This window comes from Trachypithecus francoisi, unplaced genomic scaffold, assembly GCF_009764315.1.
Source record: "Trachypithecus francoisi isolate TF-2019V2 unplaced genomic scaffold, Tfra_2.0 Lachesis_group4, whole genome shotgun sequence".
Lineage (NCBI taxonomy): Eukaryota > Metazoa > Chordata > Mammalia > Primates > Cercopithecidae > Trachypithecus > Trachypithecus francoisi.
This window is the reverse complement of record NW_022681469.1, coordinates 63,427,202-63,449,558: the sequence shown is the minus strand read 5'-3', so window position 1 is coordinate 63,449,558 and position 22,357 is coordinate 63,427,202. Positions and strand designations below refer to the sequence as shown.

At 34.5% G+C, this 22,357-nt stretch overlaps 1 protein-coding gene across 2 annotated transcripts in view; it reads left to right on the top strand.

Annotated features, from left to right (window-relative positions):
• SEMA3E (semaphorin 3E) overlaps positions 1-22,357 on the top strand; it is a 281,858-nt gene that overhangs the window by 212,121 nt on the left and 47,380 nt on the right. For both annotated transcript variants that reach the window (XM_033193243.1, XM_033193241.1), the window contains exon 5: positions 14,390-14,483. In XM_033193243.1, the coding sequence (XP_033049134.1) occupies positions 14,390-14,483 (94 nt within the window). The remainder of the gene's footprint in view (positions 1-14,389; positions 14,484-22,357) is intronic.

The following is a 22,357-nucleotide window of genomic DNA, read 5'->3' as shown; positions in this document are numbered from 1 at the left end:
TGACTCTTACCAGTAAAATGACAATGCATTGTTTCATATAGGTGATAATGCTCTTAAGACCTTTGACAGTTATTGCTAAATTGTTTTCCACAGGTTATACCATTTCACACTTTTATTAGCAAAGTGTGAGAACATCTCTTTCAACATTCTTTCACTCCCAGACGTTATTATAACCTTTTATTTGTCTTATTTTGATAGTCAGTAAATGCTTCATTTGACTTATTAGTAATCGTGTTAATAGTAATGACTAACTCTAAGTGATATTTCTTCTATTTAAATCATGCTCTCTTGCCACACACACACACACAAAAACCCTCAAATGCAGTTGTGTAAAACTATTTTTTAATAGTAATGGATTCTGTGGGCCAGGGATTTATTCAGGGCCTGGTGGAGGTGGCTTGTCTCTCATCCACAACTTTTAGGGCTTCAGCTGAGAATATTCAAATGGCTGCAGACTGGAATCGTCTGGAGACATCTTCACCTATATGTCTGGAAATTGTGCTGTGATGATTCAAAGGCTGCGCTGCACAGGAACTTTGAATTAGAAAACCTACACATGGCCCCTCCAAGTGCTTTGAGCTTCTTACATGGTAGCTGGATTCCAAGAGGGAGCATTCCAAAAAAAAGAAAAATGTCACCAATTAATTGGGGAGTGAACAGGAGGCACCTGCACAGAAGAGCACATTGGATAAAAGACCTTGTTGTTATAGCCAATACTGGACAATACAATCAGGCACATTAATTTATTATACGTTATTGAGCTAGAACATTTTCCTGCAAATTTGCCACCTATATGCTCTTTGGTATAGATAGTTATTAACACCAATTGCCAAAAATGTCGTTTGGAAATTACCGATTAATACCACTTGCTTGGGCTGGGTACAGTGACTCATGCTTACAACCCCAGCATTTGGGGAGGCTGAGGTGAGTGGATCACTTGAGGTCAGGAGTTCGAGACCAGCCTGGCCAACATGGCAAAATCCAGTCTCTACTAAAAGTACAAAAAGTAGCTGGACATGGTGGTGTGTGCCTGTAATCCTAGTGACTCGAGAGGCTGAGGCAGGAGAATGGCTTGAACCCGTGAGGGGGAGGTTGTAGTAAGCTGAGATTGTGCCACCTTTCTAGAACAAATATGATAAGCCTTAATCATATTGTATTAACTTTTTAACTTACCTGTTTGCGTTTCCAGCTCAAATTAAGATATATTTTTAAATTTATGTTTATTTTTTCTAATAAGAATTTAACTTTCCAAGGAAATTTAAACCTACATTAATTAATTTTTACATTTCAGATGCAGAGAGACATTCCTTCTCAAAACTTTATTTTATTTCTGCCATTGAAATTATTTATTTACCAAATATAAATCAACCATTAAAATGTTATTAGCTATTAAAATATAGTTAATATATTGAAGGAAAAAATATTCTACTACATTATATATTAATAGCAGAAACCTGTTCATTTTGGGCTTTTCTTTTTCTTTTCTTTTCTTTTCTTTTCCTTTCTTTCTTTCTTTTCTTTTTTCTTTCTTTTTTTAGCAACACAGTGAAAATTTATTTCAGAGTTCCAATAGACAACCATTAATAATCAATGTTTTCATGCAATGACTATGTGGCCACTTCCTATTCAATTTTGTTCCACTCAGTTATTTTGTGCAATGAACTTTGACCACTTGTCTTTGAAATTTATTCCTTGGCCATAGTAACTTTTGGTTTTATATAACATTTTAATTTTCAAAGATTTGACATCAATTTTTTCACTCTTTTATTTTTATTTTTATTTTATTTTAAGTTCTGGGATACATGCGCAGAACGTGCAGGTTTGTTACATAGGTATACATGTGCCATGGTGGTTTGCTTCACCTAATAACCCATGACCTAGGTTTTAAGCTCCACATCCATTAGGCATTTGTCCTAATGCTCTCCCTCCCCTTTACCCCAATCCCTCGACAGGCCCCAGTGTGTCATGTTCACCTCCCTGTGTCCTTGTGTTCTCATTGTTCAACTCCCACTTATGAGTGAGAACGTGTGGTGTTTGGTTTTCTGTTCCTGTGTTAGTTTGCTAAGGGTGATGGTTTCCAGCTTCATCCGTGTCCCTGCAAAGGACATGAACTCATTCTTTTTATGACTGCATAGTATTCCATGGTATTCATTTGGGCTTTTCTTTTTTTTTTTTTTTTAACGTCACTCAGGCTGGAGTGCAGTGGCGGGATTTCGGCTCACTGTAACCTCCGTCTCCTGGGTTCAAGTCATTCTCGTGTCTCAACCTCCTGAGTAGCTGGCATTACAGGCATGCACCACTATGCCCAGCTAATTTTTGTATTTTAAGTAGAGACAGGTTTTCACCACATTGGCCAGTCTGGTCCTGAACTCCTGGCCTCAAGTGATCCACCCGCCTCGGCTTCCCAAAGTGGTGGGATTACAGGTATGAGCCACCGTACCTGGCCCATTTTGGCTTTTCTATGTTAAATTGACAATTAAAGAGTCTATTTTCTCAATTTTCACGGGGTTTAAAAAAGACTAGCATGCATCGAACTTCCTATATTCAATATTGATTGAATACCTGAAACATAGTAAGCTTGAAACATAGTAAGCTTCTTAAATGTTTATTAAGTTATCCATGAGTACATAATCACAATGCAATGTAAGTAATGCTACAAGAGATATACAGCATCATCCATGGGAGAAATTTTGATTGGAGATTTCTTAGAGAATATCAGTGAAGTCATTTTTTTCTTTTTCTTTTTTTTTTCCAGCAAAGTCATTTTTAAACAGCATTTTCTTTTGGATAAGTAGGAGTTAGTGTTGTAGAAAAACAAATGAATAAACAAAAGACTTTCCCCAATAATCAAACAGCTATGGATATTATCATGCATGCAACTTTAAAGAAAGTCACTTGTGCAGGAGTGTCCATTGGATGAGGGTAGGGGAAGGGACAAAGCCTGAGGGCAAACTGTGAAGGGCCTGAGCTGCCCATTCTTGAGGTTAGACTTCATTCAAAAACAGAAGCACTGCAGGGTTTTTGAAAAGGAGACTGGCATGATTATATTTGAAAAGTTGGTGAGGATGACATAGGCAGCAAAGGATGATGTTTTTCCAGTGAAAGCAGGTTTCAGAAAAACATCATAAGGTTTGAAGGATATTTGCTTCAAATACTCTAGGACACCCTGGCATACATAGCCAGTAGGCAGAGCTGTCAATGTGAAATTTAAGAGCTTGAGAGGGTGAGTGTGGGAGTTATAATATTGGCATAAAGTTAGGTCACTTAGGGTGAGGAAGAGAATGGAATCCTGACATAGTGATTAGAGGATGCACAAAGCAAGGGAAAACAGAATTTTGCCTTCAAATATAGCTTTAAGCAAATATTTATTAAAAGTTCTAGGAATAAGACAATTGATTTTACTTAAGTGTATTATATTTATGTGCTGAATTGTTAAAAATATTAATAACATCTGCCAGCTATTCCAATGATGTTAAAGAACTTAGAAACATTTGAAATTTGCAATTTAATTAATTATAATATTGATTTTTTTAAAACAAATCTTAATACATTTTTTTGGGCCTTGATCATGCATTAAGTACCTTATAAATGACACTCAACCACACCTAACAACATAAACACATATACCCCTCTCCAATCACAGTGACAAGTAAAGTGGGTAAAACAGTAAATGAATATGGAATTGTTAGTTAGAATACACTGAGCCTTGCCAAGCCTCACCCTGCCTCTGATTCCTCACCTCTAAAAAGAAAATATTTGTGGGAAATATTATTGACCCTGTTTACTTAACAGGTTCACTATGAGGATGAAACAAGACAAATACATGCAAAAGTATTTCATAAATTTTAAAGTATTATACAAATATATTACTTTTTTTAGAGAAAAAATGTTAAAAAGCAATTAAAATGCAAAACTATTAGCCTTAAAGTCAAAATATTTACTTGCTATTTTACTCTTGTTTTGTATTTTTTCTACTTGTTTATTTAGTCTTTGGGAAGGTTTCAAATATCCTTTAATAAATGTTTTTATTGCTTGGCAGGAGAAACAAGAAAAGAAATAGTAAAGTGAATCACATTCAAAATTAATTTGTAATACACATTTTCATGTAGCTATTATTTAAAGAATTAAACTGCATATTATGTTTATTTGAGACATTGTGTAACAATACTGCTCTTTCACCTATTTTCCATTGTTGACAGAAATATATGTAATGAACGCTGTGTATTTTACTATTTTTCTCTAATCACTAGAAATACCAAATAAAATAAATGATTATTTGTTTTGTCCTGTAGTACTTACAATATTCTAGCTGCCTTTCAACATATTTCAGAATATCCCAGTGGCACTGAGGACAAGCAAAAGAGTATTAGTTCATGAAGCTGATTTACAAATGGAAAACTCTCATTTTATTGAGTTGGCATCACATGTGGCACCTGCTGTGCAATGACTCACACCTATTGAAAAGAGCTTACAGCAGACATTCTGGGTTCTGAGGGCATCCTCAAGGCCCAAAGAGGAAAACTCCCCTGGAGATATCTACCATTTATATTTTAGAGACATTTTTTTCTGACAAACACATGTATCTGCCCACATTAGCGGTTACTTTCAAGCACAAGAGGAGCCATTGAAAAATTTCTCCATATCACATTGAAACAGAAAATGCAGCCCACATGTTAATACTGGGAATGCTTTGTAAATTTAAAACACACTAGTCAGGCAGAAATTCCAGCTGTTAAAACAGAGATAATAGAAAGCCAGTGTTAAGTCGTGACCAACATTTTCAATAGGGTTAAACACCAACATTACACATTGCTTGAACCATAAAGGCGATTGCTTTGGGGTCACTGACAATGTCATCATGGCTCAAGTTTTCCAGTTGGTTTGGTTGCTGAATTCTACTTTATGGAAGAGAATTTTATCACTGGCTTTTTAGTATTTTATTGGATTGTGCACTACATGAAACAATGTGTTTAAGACCACAATGAACTCTCAAAATAACGTGAGAAGCTTCCTTCTGGAATATATAGCTAATATTGAAATTAGCTTGATCTATGCAAAGCAAATCAATAAAGGTTTGAAAACTGCCTGCTTTCCATCATAATGTTAATACTATCCAGTCTATGGTAAGTTTTCTTCTTTTTTTCTGCTTTAAAAAAATTTCCACATCTCAGTTGCATAAAATTGCAAAAATATTGTATTGAGACCTGAGGAATTAAGATAAATTGGATCAATGTATCTGTCATGTGTAGCTTCACAAGGGAAAGAAAGCCTTGGCTCTAAAACCATGGAACAAAACATCAATGAAATTATTAAAAAACTACTGTCAAGTCAGTAATTTGATAAAAATGAAAAACTCAGGTTTTGCTCTCTATTCAGTACTGAAGAAAAAGAAAGAAAAGAAATAGAGAGAGAAAAAGAAAGAGAGAAAGAAAGAGAGAAAGAGAGAGAGAAAGAGAAAGAAAGAAAGAAAGAAAAGAAGAAAGAAAGAGAGAGAAAGAGAGAAAGATAGAAAGAAAGAAAGAAAGAAAGAGAAAGAAAGAAAGAAAGAAAGAAAGAAAGAAGAAGAAAGAAAGAAAGAAAGGAAAGGAAAGGAAGGAAAGGAAAGGAAAGGAAAGGAAAGGAAAGAAAGGAAAGAAAAGAAGAAAGAAAGAAAGAAAGAAAGAGAAAGAAAGAAAGAAAAGAAAAGTCATGTGGGAAAAGGGAATCTGTAATTAGCAAATTATTGTACCTCCTTATATCATCTCCACATTACCTTCAAATTACATGCTGTCACAAGGTCTTTGGGGATGAAATAATAAATCATTTTTATATTTCAATCTTTGATTTCATTTTTTAATAAGTGTCATGTCACACTATGTTATGTTAAACAGAAACTTTAATATATTAATCCTAGCAAGAGTCCATCATAAATTATAAGAGTATAGATTAATGCAATAATGTATTATCTTTATTGGGCGTCTGAAGAAATTAAGAATGTGTCTATTCTTCCCTTAGTTGTTCTACCAATCTAATCAGTTTTACTAAAGCCAATGGCAATCAAAATATAGAAAAAAATAGAAGCATGATTTTACTATCTAGGCAGTCCCAAGGAAGCATGTACAACATAGCATAATAATTTTTACATGTGCTCTAATGTAAACATACATATCTGCAACAATGTGTTTGTATGTTTTTTAATAATTTCAGCTTTTGTTTTGGAGTACAGAGTACATATGCAGGTTTGTTACATGTGTATATGTACTGGGATTTTGGGTCTGATTAATCTTGTCGCTCAGGTACTGAGAATAGTCCCCAAGGGTTAGGTTTTCAACCTTTGACTCCCTCACTCCCCCTAGTGATTCTCAATGTCTATTGTTGAGTATGTTCTGTAAGTGAGAACACGTGACATTTGGTTTTCTGTTCTTACATTAACTTGCTTAGGACAATGGCCTCCAGCTGCATTCATGTTGCTGCTAAGGAATTATTCTATTCTTTTTATGACTGCGTGGTATTCCATGATGTATATGTATCACATTTTCTTTATCCAATTCACTGTTGATGGGCACCTATGTTGATTCCATGTCTTTGCTATGGTGAATAAAGCTGCAATGAACATACAAATGCATGTGTCTTATTGGTAGAATGATTTATTTTCCTTTAGGCATATACCCAGTAATGGGATTGCTGGGTTGAATGCTAATTCTGTTTTAAGTTTTTTGAGAAATCTTTAAACTGATTTCTACAGTGGCTGAACTAATTCAAACAAATTACCACTGGCAGTGTATGTGTTCCCTTTTCTCTGCAACCTCACCAGCACCTATTATTTATTGACTTTTTAATAATAGCCATTCTGACGGTGTGAGATGGTATCTCAGTGTGGTTTTGATTTGCATTTCTCTGATGATTAGTGATGTGGAGCATTTTTTCATATGGTTGTTGGCTACTTGTATGTCTTCTTTCAAGAAGCATTTGTTCATGTCTTTTGCCCACTTTTTAATGGAGTCGTTTTTTGCTTTTGAATTAAGTTCCTTATAGATTCTGGATATTAAACCTTTGCTGGATGCATAGATTGTGAATATTTTCTCCCATTCTGCAGGTTGTCCATACTCTGTTGATAGTTGCTCTTGCTGTGCAGAAACTCTTTATTTAATTTAGGTCTGACTTGTTTAGGTCCCAGCAAGAGATATTCAGAATGACATCCAAGCACTAGAAGTTCAGAATGACTGATACGCAGACTATAAAAGCAGCATTTAAGAGATAAAAATGTGCATAATTACCTAAGTACATATAAAATCCCTTATATAAAAGTATAGGGACGTAATACTTTATTCTGGAGGCTATGGGTAGTCAATGAATGACTTTTAACCTGAGGAATGATGAGAAAAAATTCACAATTCAGAAACAACTCTTTGTGACAGAGTACAGAGTTGATGGCTGGGACTCAGAGACTGTTCAGGAGGCTGGTGTTAAAATCAAAGTGATAAGTGGTAAAGGAGCAAAATATATAAGTGCCAGAAAGCAGGTAACAGTGTCAACTATTGAAGAAAGGCACAGTAAAAATAGGACAGAAAAGTATATTTTGGGTAATTTTATAAAGAAAATAGAACAATAGTTTGGGGCCTTGTTTATTGCTGTGTTTCTACTTCCAGGCTTAGTTTCTGGCATACAGAAAACATTATTTTTTTTTCAAGTATTGAATAGTATAGTGTTTAACATTCAAGAAAGTAAAAGAAAGAGATACCTCTGCAGCAGCTCATTAACAACTGGTAACCCATAGAGGTCAAAGTTCCACAGCTTTAAAAAAGTGTTGATACAGTTGAAGACCCTCCACTATATCTGGATGGAGCACTGATCCATATTACCAATGACAGTTACTCCTAAAATGCAAGCAGTCACATCCACCCTCCTTCAGGAGATAGATCTACCATACTTGTCATGTAGACCAGCTACATTGTCACTGGAGACTGGATCCAGCCATCCTCCCACATGTGGTAGAGGTTGACAGCACCTCCTGGGTAGGCATCTCTGTTGGTCATGGCCCCATTCCTCCATCTTCAAAGCAAGCATTTCTGGATCTAGTTTTTCTCCCACTGCATCATCCTGGTTGGCTCTCTGCTTTTATCAACACATCTTATCTCTTAAGGACCCATGTGATTATACTGGGTCTACCTGGATAAGTCAGGGTAGTCTCCCCTCCTCAAGGTCTTTCACTTGATCACATGTGCAAAGTCCCTTTTGCCATGTAAGGTAACATAGCCACAGGTTTCAGGATTATGACAATGACATCTTTGAGGCTCCATTATTATGCCTATTATGGAAACAATTATTCAATTAAGGTAAAGAGATTTTGGAAGCTTCTTGCAAATTGAGTGTGTTGTTAGGGATTTAATTACCAAGAAAGAAGGATTTTAGAAGACATGATGGAAAGGTTTGAGTAGGCCAGAAATATACTTTTAGTATTCATATTATCTCCAATTAAATGACCTTTCCAAATGGAGCTCTCTGTGGTATGTAATGATATCATACTGTAGTAGTTTAAATGTTAATCTAACAATCAAGTTTCAGGACAGGGTCGAAGAATACCTGTGCAAAGTGATTAGACAGAGGAATTTTAGTGCTTTCATGTGTTCAAAGCACCTCTTCATTTTTTCGTTACAAATATTATAGTCTTCAAAATACACATTACAATATTCTTCAAACTTGAGAAGTACCCCAGTCTACAATCTAATTTGACATTGTGTACTCTTTTTGTGTTATTTGACTCCTGGAGCATTATTAACCGTCTATTGGTATGTACTGATACAATGAATGTATCCTCCAAAGATGTGGACCTTTCTTCTCTTTTTATATAAGGAGAATGGTACTTTCCTACTGCAGTGATGTTCCAATAGCTTACATTATTTAAAAAAAAATGGGCTAATAAATTATAATCTGCAGAAAACGTGCATTTTATTTTTCGTATTTTTATTTTATTTTTCCACAAGTTATTGGGGTACAGGTGGATTTGGTTGCATGAGTAAGTTATTAATGGTGATCTGTGAGATTTTAATGCACCCATCACCTGAGCAGTATACACTGTACCCTATTTTGAAAATCGAGGCCGGGTGTGGTGGCTCACGCCTGTGATCCCAGCACTTTGGGAGGCCGAGGCAGGTGGTCAGGAGATCGAGACCATCCTGGCTAACACGGTGAAACCCCGTCTTGACTAAAAATACAAAAAAATTAGCCAAGCGTGGTGGCGGGCGCCTGTAGTCCCAGCTACTCGGGAGGCTGAGGCATGAGAACGGCGCAAACCCGGGAAGCAGAGCTTGCAGTGAGCCGAGATCGCGCCACTGCACTCCAGCCTGGGTGACAGAGCGAGACTCCATCTCAAAAAAAAAAAAAAAAAAAAGCGAAATGATAGCTATGTCTATCCTTTAAGGTATTAAAAATGTAAATTCTTCATAGTGATGCAGAAAGAAAACCAGAAGAGTTTAACTTAACCTGTTTATTATTTTAAAATGATTACTTGTTGACTTAGTGTTAGCCATTAATCAAATAAATGTGAGATAGGTATTTGAAGTCTTCTGGAGGAAAGTAAGAAAGGAGGGTTTAGTCAAGGTACATTTGAGTTTTGACCTGAGACATACATCTCTGAGAATGCATGTGCATTCAATATTCAAGGCTCAAGTATGCTCAGTGTCAAGCTTGAGATTTTTATGAAAGAATATATCCTTTCACAGACTAAGGTAGATTTACATATTGCACAGATTTGTGTCTCCTGCATAACTAAACATTTCAGGATGATTCCGGGTGCCATTTGATTGTTTTCAAAATGTTAGCATGGCAGATTTCTTGGTGCATATAGTTTCTTGTCGACTCAATCAATTTCCTTTGAAAGTTGAACACACTGGTATGTAAGATACTTAAAACCACAGTCACATGCTGAAATTCACTAGTCAAATATAGCCTCAAGAACCTATATTATGATTTCTAGTCATGAAAACCTGTAACTTTTCTATGAAATTGTGACTGCCTTTTATTCATCTATGCCTGCAGTTCTGCAAACTCTGGGATTCTCTTGATCTTAAAATTCTTTCAGTTTTCATTTTCTATTTGCTTCACCCATTTGACAGCTTAAACAAATGTATTAAAATTATTTGAATAAATATGCAATGTACTTGTATTGTTCTTGCAGTTTCAATTTTAGTATATAATGTGTTTAATTATATCCATTAGATAAAATAACCTCATCAGTCATTAAACATCCAAAGCTGAAATAAGCTATAGAAAATGTTGATTTTTGAAAGCAACCCAGTATCATTGTCAGCTTTCCATGACACTGATGTTTGACTATAGTAGAACAAATATTATATGTATATTCCTGATCTATTATCTATATTTTATAAAGTGGCAATGACTAAAGGGGGAAACAAGTATTATATTCATATACTTGGTCATTTCCTCCTCCATGAATTGATGTGGGTCTCTTTTGCAAATTTTGGTGAAACTTCTTCAGCAAAAGTGTTAACTGGGCAGATCTATAATTTTTTCTCATTTGGACAAACTTATTCTCATGTCATTGTAAACTGTCATCTGCAGGAAGTAAACACAAAACATCTCTCTACTGTTATTCATGCTTTCTTCAAATTGGTGTATAGTAGCTATATAGGTAAAACTTTTTTGGCTTAGAATATAAGTTTAGCCACACCCCTGGCTCAGGAGGCCACATTTGTTCTATAGGCTATGTTTTATTATTTTTTAAAAATTTATTTATTTTTGAGATGGAGTTTCACTCTTGTTACCCAGGCTGGAGTGCAATGGCGCGATCTCGGCTCACTGCAACTTCCACCTCCCAGGTTCAAGCGATTCACCTGTCTCAGCCTCCCAAGTAGCTGGGATTACAGGCATGTGCCACCACACCTGGCTAATTTTGTATTTTTAGTAGAGACAGAGTTTCTCCATTTTGGTCAGGCTGGTCTCGAACTCCCAACCTCAGGTGATCTGCCTGCCTCGGCCTCCCAAAGTGCTGGGATTACAGACGTGAGCCACCGTGCCCGGCACTAGGCTATGTTTTAAATCCAAGGATAAGACTGGATGGTAATAGTGGAGGTAATTTTAGGATATCATAGAGAAAGAGAAAAGGGTGCTAAATAAGAATAGCAAGACAAAGACAGAACAGATAATGTGGGTAAATCAGGTGACTAGCAAAGTTAAGATCAAGTTTGAGAGAAGTGCCCTCAACTCTCAGAGGTTACTCAGGACTTTTAAGATTGTTTATAGGTTCGTGGTTCACAGATGAACAGGGTGTACATAGTTGTCAAATTGAGCAATATCATGATGTTCTATTTTAAATTATTTTTTTCTACAGGTTTTTCAATATTGACTTTTATTGCCACTTTTCTAAACTACTTTTTTTACCCAAGCCACTTATAGTACACTTAATGGAGATTAATTATACAAAACAACCTTTCATAAAAATTTTGAAACCTGGAAACATTAAGGGACAAGTTCTATGGTTATATGCTTGAAATAGGAGCCAATAGAGTAGTTTTTCATGAAAATATTAATTTTCATTATCATATCTGTGTGAAGCCTTATATTAAAATTGAAATAGTGTACATAATATGGCCTTTGTTGATAAATATTTACAGTACTTATGCATTAATTACTCTATTAATTATTAAACATTGAATGTTTATACAAATACTATGTGATGAAGAATAAAAATGAAAATAAATATTCCAACTTATTGAGAGTAAGTTTTGTTATTCTTTTCCAAACTATTAAAAAAATCAATAATATTTTTTAAGTTCCTTATGCACATTGGATATTAAACTTTTGTTGGATGATAGCTGGCAAATATTTTCTCGCATTCTGTAGGTTGTCTGTTCACTCTGTTGATAGTTCCCGCTGTGCAGAAACTCTTTAACTAGGTCTCACTTGTCAGTTTTTGCTTTTGTTCCAATTGCTTTTGAGGACTAAGTCAAAAACTCTTTGCCAAGGCTAATATCAAGAAGAGTATTTCCTAGGTTTTCTTCTAGGATTCTTATAGTTAGAGGTCTTACATTTAAATCTTTAATCCATATTGAGTGAATTTTTGTATATGGTGAAAGGTAGGGGCCCAATTTCATTCTTCTGCATATGGCTAGCCAGCAATCCCAGTGCCATTTATTGAATAGGGAGTCCTTTCCTCTTTGCTTATTTTTGTCAGCTTTGTCAAAGATCAGATGGCTGTAGATATGCAGCTTTATTTCTTGGTTTTCTATTTCATTCCATTGGTCTATGTGTCTGCTTTTGTACCAATACCATGCTGTTACAGTTACTGTAGTCTTGTACTATATTTGAAGTTATGTAATGTGATGCCTCCAGCTTTTCCTTGTTGTTGTTGTTGTTGTTGTTGTTTGCTTAGCATTAATTTGGCTATTCAGGCTCTTTTTTGGTTTCATATGAATTTTAGAATAGTTTTCTTCTAATTCTGTGAAAAATGATGTTGATAGTTTGATAGGGATAGCAATGAATCTGTAGATTGCTTTGGGCAATATGGTCATTTTAACCATATTGATACTTCCAATCCATCTGAATGGAATGTTTTTCCATTTGTTTGTATCATCTATGATTTTCTGCAGCAGTGTCTCCTTATAGAGATCTTTCACCTTGTAGAGATTTTTCACCTCCTTGGTTAGATGTATTTCTAGATATTCTGGTTTTATTGTGTGTGGGTATTTTAAATTAGATTGTGTTCTTAATTTGGTTCTCTGCTTGAATGCTATATGTGTAGAGAAATTTTGCTGATTTTTAGACATCGATTTTGTGTCTTGAAACTTTATTGAAATCATCTATCTGTTCTAGGAGCCTTTCAGCAGAGTCGTTAGGATTTTCTAGGTATAGAATCAGTCAGTGAAGAGAGATCGTTTGACTTCTTCTTTTTCTGTTTTGATGCCTGATTGCTATTGCTAAGACTTCCAGTGCTATGCTAAATAGGAGTGGTGAGAGTAAGCATCCTTGTCTTTTCCTTGTTCTTGAGGGGAATGCTTCCAGCTTTTGTACATTCAGTATGATGTTTGTGAGTTTGTCATATATGACTCATTATTTTGACAAATGTTCCTTCAATGCCTAGTTTGTTGAGGGCTTTAATCACGATAACCCCATTAAAGAGTGGAGAAGGATATAAACAGGTACCTCTCAAAAGAAGACATACAGGAGGCCAACAAACATAGAAAAAATGCTCCATATCACTAATCATCATGGAAATGAAAATCAAAACCACAATGAGATATCATCTGACACCAGTCAGGGTGGCTATTATTAAAAAGTCAGAAATAACAGATGCCAGAGAGGCTGTGGAGAAAAGAGAAAGCTCATACACTCTTAGAAGCAGTATAAATTAGTTCAGCCACTGTGGAAAGAAGTTTAGAGATTTCCCAAATAAAACAGAATTACCATTTGACTTGCAATCCCAATTACTGGGTAAATATCCAAAGGAAAATGAATCATTCTATCAAAAAGACAATGTATGTTTGAAATATTTTGAGCTCCTTTACTAACTCATTCGTATGTTCATTGCAGAATTATTCACAATAGTGAAGACATAAATTCAACCTAAGTGCCCATTAATGCTAAATTGGATAAAGAAAATGTGGTATTTATACACCATGGAATACTACAAAGCCATAAAAAATAATGAAATCATGTCCATTTCAGCAAAACCGATGTAGGTAGAGGTCATTATCCTAAGTGAATTAAGGCAGGAACAGCAAACCAACTTCTGCATGTTCTTACTTGTAAGTGAGAGCTAAATATTAGGTACATACAGACATAAAGATGACAATAATAGAGACTGGAGACTCCTGGAAGAGGATGAGATGGAGGGGGTCGGGGCTGACAAACTACCTATTGGATACTATGCTCACTACCTGGCTAATGGGATAATTTATACCCCAAACTTCAGCATCACACAATAAGGCCATATAATAAACCTGCACATGTACCCCTTATATCAAAAATAAAAGTCTAAGTTATTTAGAAAATCAACAACAGCATTCTTGATATGCTTGATAAAAGCCCACTATCATTTTTAACACTGAACCTCCTTTTCATTAACCTTTTTCCAGCAAGTTTCAATTCCTTTCAAATATTTAATTGACACATCTCAGAATAAATAATACAGTCTCATAAAACGATTTAAAAAGTGCTATTTTCTTTCATCACCTGCATACTTTCTCAGAGGAGTGAGAGAACTCATATGGGTCTGTAAAACCCATGTGCTTATTTATAAAACCCAGTTTGTCTCTAAATAAACTGATGCTACTAGTGCCCTATTTAGAATACATGTTTTATAAATAATCGAAGTTTAATATGTTTTACCTAAGCAATTAAATGATTATTAGAGGAGACATGTTCATAATGATTTTTCTGGTTTTCTTTCAAGGATCCTCTGTTTCACCTGGAAACACCCAGATCTGAGAGAGGAAGGGGCAGATGTCCTTTTGACCCCAGCTCCTCCTTCATCTCCACTTTAATTGGTAATTATCATTGCCACAGACATCAGGTGGTAGTCATAATGATTCTAAAACGTATTTTTCAACTTCAGTTACATTCTTTCAGCATTTCTTTATATACTATGTCTTGTCATATCTATTTTCTGGTGCTCGAAGCAATGATATTAAATTTCAAGCCATATTAACCTGAGCAATTTGACTCTAAAATAAGTGCAGATGCTATAAAGTATGTGTATCTCACTCTGAGAAAACAAATTGTCATTTAATATCTCATATATTTGCTGTCATTTGATGCTTATAAAATGCAATTATATGAAGACTTTATAAAAATTTTGCCAGAGAAAACAAAACTATTTTAATATATATGTTAATTCTTCATGTTTCAATTACTTTGTGACTTTAGAGAACTTTCAATATCCTTTATGGTATCTTTCTCTGTTATTAGTAGAATTCAGCAGAAAGTCATCTCTTTTGAGAACTTAAATATATTTATCTAAATTTCTGTTAATCTAGAATGCAAACTATAGAAGTTGACTCACTCAAATTATCACTAAATGTACATGTTGAAATAATGGCATGAGTTCATAATGTTGGATCTGGAGTTCAATTCGATTCAATTTAATTAGACAAAGTGCCAAGCAATCTCACTTAAGACACAACTGAGTAATACTTTCCTACTATTTGGGGTTAAGAATTGCAAACTTGGCAAACTATTTCAGCACTGTGACAATAAAAACTGATGAATGAGCTCCTAAGCATGCAATTAAAAAGAGCAGTCCCCAACACTAATATAGGTGCTAATGGTAATGATTTTCTTCCCTCAGTGTTGAGAGGTTCTGATGCGCATATGGTGCAGATGTGCAAGGTTCTATTATTATATTTATAATGTTTACAGTTATATGCTAATATTAGGTCATCTTCTTTGCAGAAAATGAGAAAGGGCAAAATAAGATGCAGAGACTTCACATTCTAAATAAACCATTAAAACTTAAAACTCTCTCCTGATGACTAAACCATATTATACTTGATTTAGAGTTGATATAGATGCTACTGTGCATTCTTGAGAATCTAAGTTCCCTGAACATATTCGAGATAGTTTATTTTGATGGGTCTTGCATTCTACTCCCTACACTCCCCTATCCCACATCTGGTTCTCAGGTGTAGAAAAGTAAAGCTTTTCGGCCGGGCGCGGTGGCTCAAGCCTGTAATCCCAGCACTTTGGGAGGCCGAGACGGGCGGATCACGAGGTCAGGAGATCGAGACCATCCTGGCTAACACGGTGAAACCCCGTCTCTACTAAAAATACAAAAAAAAACTAGCCGGGCGAGATGGCGGGCGCCTGTAGTCCCAGCTTACTCGGGAGGCTGAGGCAGGAGAATGGCGTAAACCCGGGAGGCGGAGCTTGCAGTGAGCTGAGATCTGGCCACTGCACTCCAGTCCCGGCGACAGAGCGAGACTCCGCCTCAAAAAAAAAAAAAAAAAAAAAAAAAAAGAAAAGTAAAGCTTTTCAAAACCTATGTATTATATAGCAAAGACCTCATGTTAACTCTAATTAACGGGAAAAGTTTGACTTACTTCAGCTTCAAAATTTGACAAGGCTATAAAATGAGAATGATATAGTAATTAAGTTCTTCAGGGGCCTGAATAAAGAGGTACAATATTTGAGAAAAATAAATATTAAAGAAAAATATTACTTGAAATATTTTTAGTTTCTCTGCCAATTCTCTCTCTCTCTCTTTCTCTCTCTCTCTGTCTTTCTCTCTCTCTCTCTCTCTCTCTGTGTGTGTATAAACAGAGTATTTAAAAAGGAAGACTTTAAATATGGGAAAAGGGTTGCCTAAGTCAGGTTAGACTTAGTAAAAGTCAAAACCTTAGAAATAACACTTTTGGGGGATGCCAGGTCCATAAATGCAAGAAATTCCAATGCATTGACAAAATACACATTAAAATTTATATATCTGATAGGCTCATACCATCTTTTTCTAAAGTTGTTAGTGAATTTTCTTCATAAAGATTGTACTATGTTTGAAAAAAAAGAGACTTTATTATCTTTCTTGTGCCATATAGTATCTTGCAAAGACTAAGTCTCCTATGAATACTAAATGTAATTCTCACTAAGGTTCCTAAACAAATGAAAAATTAATTTTGGAATATTGCTCCTAAGAATCATAAAAAGGGAATAGGAAATTAAAAATTACACAGCATATGCTGCTTCTGTAGTGAAATCCTGAGAATATTAGAAGACAAATTATTTTTTAACATTTCATTTAAAGAGTTAATAATAATTTCTATGACCACCTTGCCACTCACTACTCAGTCTCCCTAGGAGTTTGTTTCTGCATGAAGTCAAGAATTTAAAAGTGAAATTTCTAAGAGGGGAAATATTACTGGAGGGACATTTCCAAATGAGTTTCATTGAACTTCCAAATCAAATTACACTATGCTGAAATCTGAAGTGCTTGCCATCTGGGTGGCTGTTTCGCTTATTTAGAAGAGAAATCAAATCAAAAGTGCCCTCCAAGCTAAACACAAAAGTTATAGAATAATCCCTCCAAAGAGAAGAAATAAAAATATAATTCTTCACATTTATCCACTCACTTTCATCCCAAAGTACCTTGGAGAGATCATTCACTCACTGTGGAAATGCAGCAGCCACTGGATGGAAACCTGATAACCTATGTGAGCCAGGAACTCTTTAAAAGAGAGGAAGTGAAAATAATTCACCCAATTGCAAAAGCAGCAGGAGTGTGGGCTGGAAAAATGGAGCTACCTGAGTTGGAATTTGGCAAGCTAGGTACAGCTTACTCTGACTGTGAAAGAATGTATTAATGTGGTATTTTGTGACCACACATGTTCTCTGCTGATGGGTTAAGACAAGCCTCCAGCAAAAAGATGACTATCATTAGATTATTGCTACTTCTTGGTTTCATGGTTAATTATATGTCACACAATGTTCAATGTTTGTTCACATGAAGACAAATTTAATGATAAAACACTGAAACAGGTAGTATATTCATAAAGCTACTTGACCTAAAAAAAAAATGGTGCTTGCAAATTAGAGAAAGTTCTATGTAATTTCCTAATTTTAGATATAATTTTTATTTAGTTAACTTAAATTTAGCTGACTTAAGATCATATGAAGAAGAGGTTTATAAAAAATTGAATAAATATTAGAGCTTATTTGATAGATGAAAAACGAGCTATAAAGCACATTTTTATTCCATTTATAATCTAACTTAGAAATGAAAGTTTGATAGCTTGCAATAATTCTATGTGACAAAGGATTTAAGGAGTAGAAACAAGCTTCTTACTGAACTATGTCGTATATGTTCAGAAACTAATCAAAATGAAATCATATATTAAATAGGCTTGCTCTTCCAATGTCTCTTTGTACTAACAATTTATCTTGGTAGCATTTCAGCTCATATCTCAGGTGCCATATTTCTGCATGTTTAGCCAAGTTTTCCTCCAGTGTGATTACTCCTACTGTATTTGAAGTGGTTTTAAGTAACTGTCTGAAGAAGACAAGGCATTACAACTTGATTTTAAAAGCAGCTTGTTGAAACAATAAATTTTTCATTATAATGAATTGCTGCATTGCTTATCCATGCCTTTCAAATCATCCAAATATACTGAGTAATTATCTTGCTACTAACTTATTAAGTTTGGTAATTGGCCAAATAAAAATCCAGGAAATAGTGTTCTGTATGTCATATGTCATTTTGGCCAAGAAGCAAATATTTTTGCTGATTCTTTTTATTAGTTATATTTGATATAATATTGCAATATTCTAATTAAGTTTATAATATCTTCAGTAATGTTACAGTCCCCCATAGTTTCTCCTTTTAATTTTATTGCCATTTTGTTTTTAAATTTTATTCTGACCCATAGTTGTATTAGCACTTCCAGGTATAATTTAATCCTACCATTCCTGAAATGCCTAAGGTATGATAAGACACATGTTGCTAGTGTTTGAGGAAAAAAAAAAATCCTGATTTGTCATGTGCCTTTTGACACTTTGCTTTGAAAGTATTAACTTTGTTGTTGGGGTATTTTTAGGGATGCTTTTCAAAGTAAATGCACACTAAATTTTATTTTAACAAGTAATTGCTAGTAAGACATTTTATAGTCCATGAATTTTTTTCTACACTTTTTTCTTATTACTTTTTTCAGCAAATAAAACTACAAAGTTTACAGCTGCTGAAATCCTCTTCCTGACTGAACTTTTATCCATAATAATAATACCTTTGTGAATATAGATCCTCATTATGAATTTTGTAAATTAAAAGTCAATGTCAATTGAATGAGTGGGAGTTGGAATGCATGCAGAGACCATTTAAGTTATTGTTTCAAGTTGTTAATAACATTAAAACATTTTAAATAAATAATTGTTTATTTTTAATTAACTATATTTACATTCAGGGAATAAACTGGCAAAAAGTAAGGTCGTTTGTTACAAAAATAAATGAAAAAATCATAAATAAAGTTAGAATATTTGTCTTTATGATAAGTTCTACAAACATAATAAGTAAATGTTCTGCTTCATGTTTTGAATTCACCTCAACTATATAGAAACATAGACTTCAGGTTATTCCCTTACCACTTTCCTGTCCCTAAAGAATATCTATAATTTCTTATCCAAGGCTGCTGTGCTCTCTCTCACACATGGCAGAATGCCCATGATCCACATGCTTATTGTAGCTTCTGACCATGACTGCTAGTCTCTAAGGAGCTATTTGAATACTTTACTTATGGTTCCTTCACAACGAAAAGAGGTAAAGGAAGAAGAAAAAAGCCCCACTCTTCAATTCCCCACTTATATTCTCTCCTTTGAGAATCTGGTTTAACCATCATGGTATCAATATCATTGGTTTGCCAAAAAGAAAACTCAAGAGTATAGCCATGGGTGCTGGCACACACAAATAAACAGATTCATAAGATGTTTTTATTGTTCCTTCATGCCTCAAAACCACCTTCTTAACATTGAGAGCTAGTGCTAATCATCTGCCCAAACCAAAACAAACCGAAAGCCCAAACAACAGCTAAATGCCTAATAAAATCACACATTTAGAATCACACATTCATCCTGGTTTCTTTCAGCATCCTAAGCAGAACATGAGTGGGAACTGGGATATTGAAATATATGGATCATTTTCATCCGTCCTCATCCTCCCAAATGCATTTTGTTTCTCCTTGTAGCTATGCATGTCATAGTGATTCTGCAAAACAATCCATCCACAATAGAATAATTTTCTAACAAAATTATAAAATTCAGTTATAAAGTGAGGCAGCTAAATCAGTCTTTAGCTATATGCTGTTCCACGAGGCAAATGTGTTTCATATTATTTAGATTTGCAGAACATACATTTATAACATAAACAGAACAAATGCTTGAGTAAAACTTAACAAGATAAGAAGGTCATGAAACACTACTGTGAATTTTTCTTGTTATACAATTAAAATCCAACACGGTAAATAAAAACTCAGATAATATATAGTCCATGAACAAAACTCTTGATACATTCCATAAAATATTAAGGCAATGCAATGCATTTAATTACAACTTCAACTAGAGTTTACATTGTAAAAAAAGGAGTTACAGAGTAAAGTATTTTAATTACACATTTTGGAATCATTGTAAAGAATTTGTTTTTATCTATTTCAAGGAGTTAAATGACTGTCTTATTTTCTTTCACATAAGCAACTTAGTGTTGACACAGTCTTTTAATCACAATATAATGTCCTTTGGGCTGAAATTCTTGGGGACAAATTTTTGAAAAAAAATAGAGTTCCTGTTTTAATCTGTTAAAATTAATAAATTACATAAGGCCCTTGAACAAAAATTCAAATTTGTTATCCATGTAAATTCTCAATAGCCTTTTCTTTCGTTTGATATTTTCTCTCTGAAACAGTTTTTAAAAGTTAGGATCTTATCCTGAGTGGTTTATTTTTCTCTTTTTTTAGGCAGCATCTGGCTCAGCTGCCGAGGCTGGAGTACAGTAGCACAATCATAGTTCACTGCAGCCTCTACCTGCCGGGCTGAAGCGATTCTCCCACCTTAGCCTCCTGAGTAGCTGGGACCACAGGTGTGGGACCCCATGCCCAGCTACTTTATTATTTATTATTATTATTTTTTTTTCTTGGTAGAGACGGGGGTATCTTTATGTTGCCCAGGCTAATCTTGAACATCTGAACTCAAGCGATCCTCCGGCCTGGGCTGCACAAAATGTTGGGATTACAGGGCCACCGCACCTGGCCCTGATTGTTGATATTTCACAGCCTTTCATAACCTTTTTTAAATCCTGAAAGGAACTTCTGATATATTTAATTATTAACTCATTAAGCCATTCGTTGGTTCAACAGTATTTATTGAGCATTTTTTGTATTTCAGACATTAATGAGGCATCATTTCAAACACACAAGGAGTCAATCAAAATATAGTCGGATGAGCAGTAGGATAGAAATAGGTACTGGAGCTACAGTGGCACTAGGAACCACTACACTAACAAAAGTTTGGCCAGACAAGGCGTCATGGAAAAAGTGGACAATAACGAGGCAAAAGGAAGGTGGTGGGAAGAGAGGCATGGAGTTCTAGGCCAAAGAGCAGAGAGAATATAAAAGCTTGGCAGGTTCTGAGAATTACATGGAGGTCTCTTTGATTCTACAGATAACTGAGACCTTAAGATTTTGAACAGTTTGTGGTGGTCAAATAGCAAATTTCGAGCTGGGGTTCTAGCTTCCCAGATTTCCACTACAGACCTAATTCTACTATTCTTTCCTCTCTATATAGAGACTATTGTTGAGTGTGACAAGAAGTTAAACTCACTCGTCTCCATAGACATAGAAAAGTAAATCCTCAAATAGTTCTTCTGTTATAATTGAAGCCCTAAAACATATTTTAGTATTTTTATAAAATGTTTTTCTCTTTTAATCCATGAAAATATGATGTATCTAGATGTTATTTTTGCATTCTGTAAAAGATCAATGTATTGATTCACAAATTTTCTGACACCAAATAATTAAAATAAATTTAATTAGAGACTATGTATTTACTACAAATTGTATTAAAATTATAATAATGCTCAGTATTTTTGCTTATTTAATTACTATTAGGTATTATTTTACCTAAGGCTTTATTAATATTATTATTTTTCACTAATATGTTGTCTTTTCTAATTTTCTTAGGAAAGTATTTTGCCAAACATACAGTTTTTAAGCACCTATATAGTGTCTTTGAAATTTAAATCATGCAGTTCATATTGTGTTATGGGAATTGCTCACAATTTTCTCTGTCCTGAGTGCAAAATGGGAAGCTGGGTAACATTCGGAATATATTATTTTTTCTTTTGTGCAGATAATCGTCATAGGGCTGCCATCTAGTGGCTCCAAGGAGTAGTTGTTTGTTAATTTTATAGTATTGATTAAAACGATAATTTTGAAACAATGTTCCAAATTAGGATAAATCCATTAAAATCAATGTGTACTAATATAAATTTATTTTCCCATAACAATATTTTCAGTTATCAAAGTCTAAAATACTTTAAAATATAAAATCAAATATTAAAAATTTAAAGAATAGAAAACTCATGATTTTAAAGAAAGCTAATCTTTATTCCCACTATACATTAAAGAGTCAGCCCAGCCCACATTAGCAAAATAGATTATATTTACAACCATTTCATAAGATGGCCTTTATATTTGGTGTGGGAAACATAATTCAATTATAACAATTAAAAACAAAAATATTTCAGAGAAATCCTCACTCACGTGTTAATAGTCAATTTTTTAAAGGGTCAACTTGGTTGTTTATGCCATAGATGATTCCAAAGTCCTTTTAATGACTCTCTTTTATCGATGTTCAAATAATGGAGACTGAATTCTAGGTAACAGGTCGTATT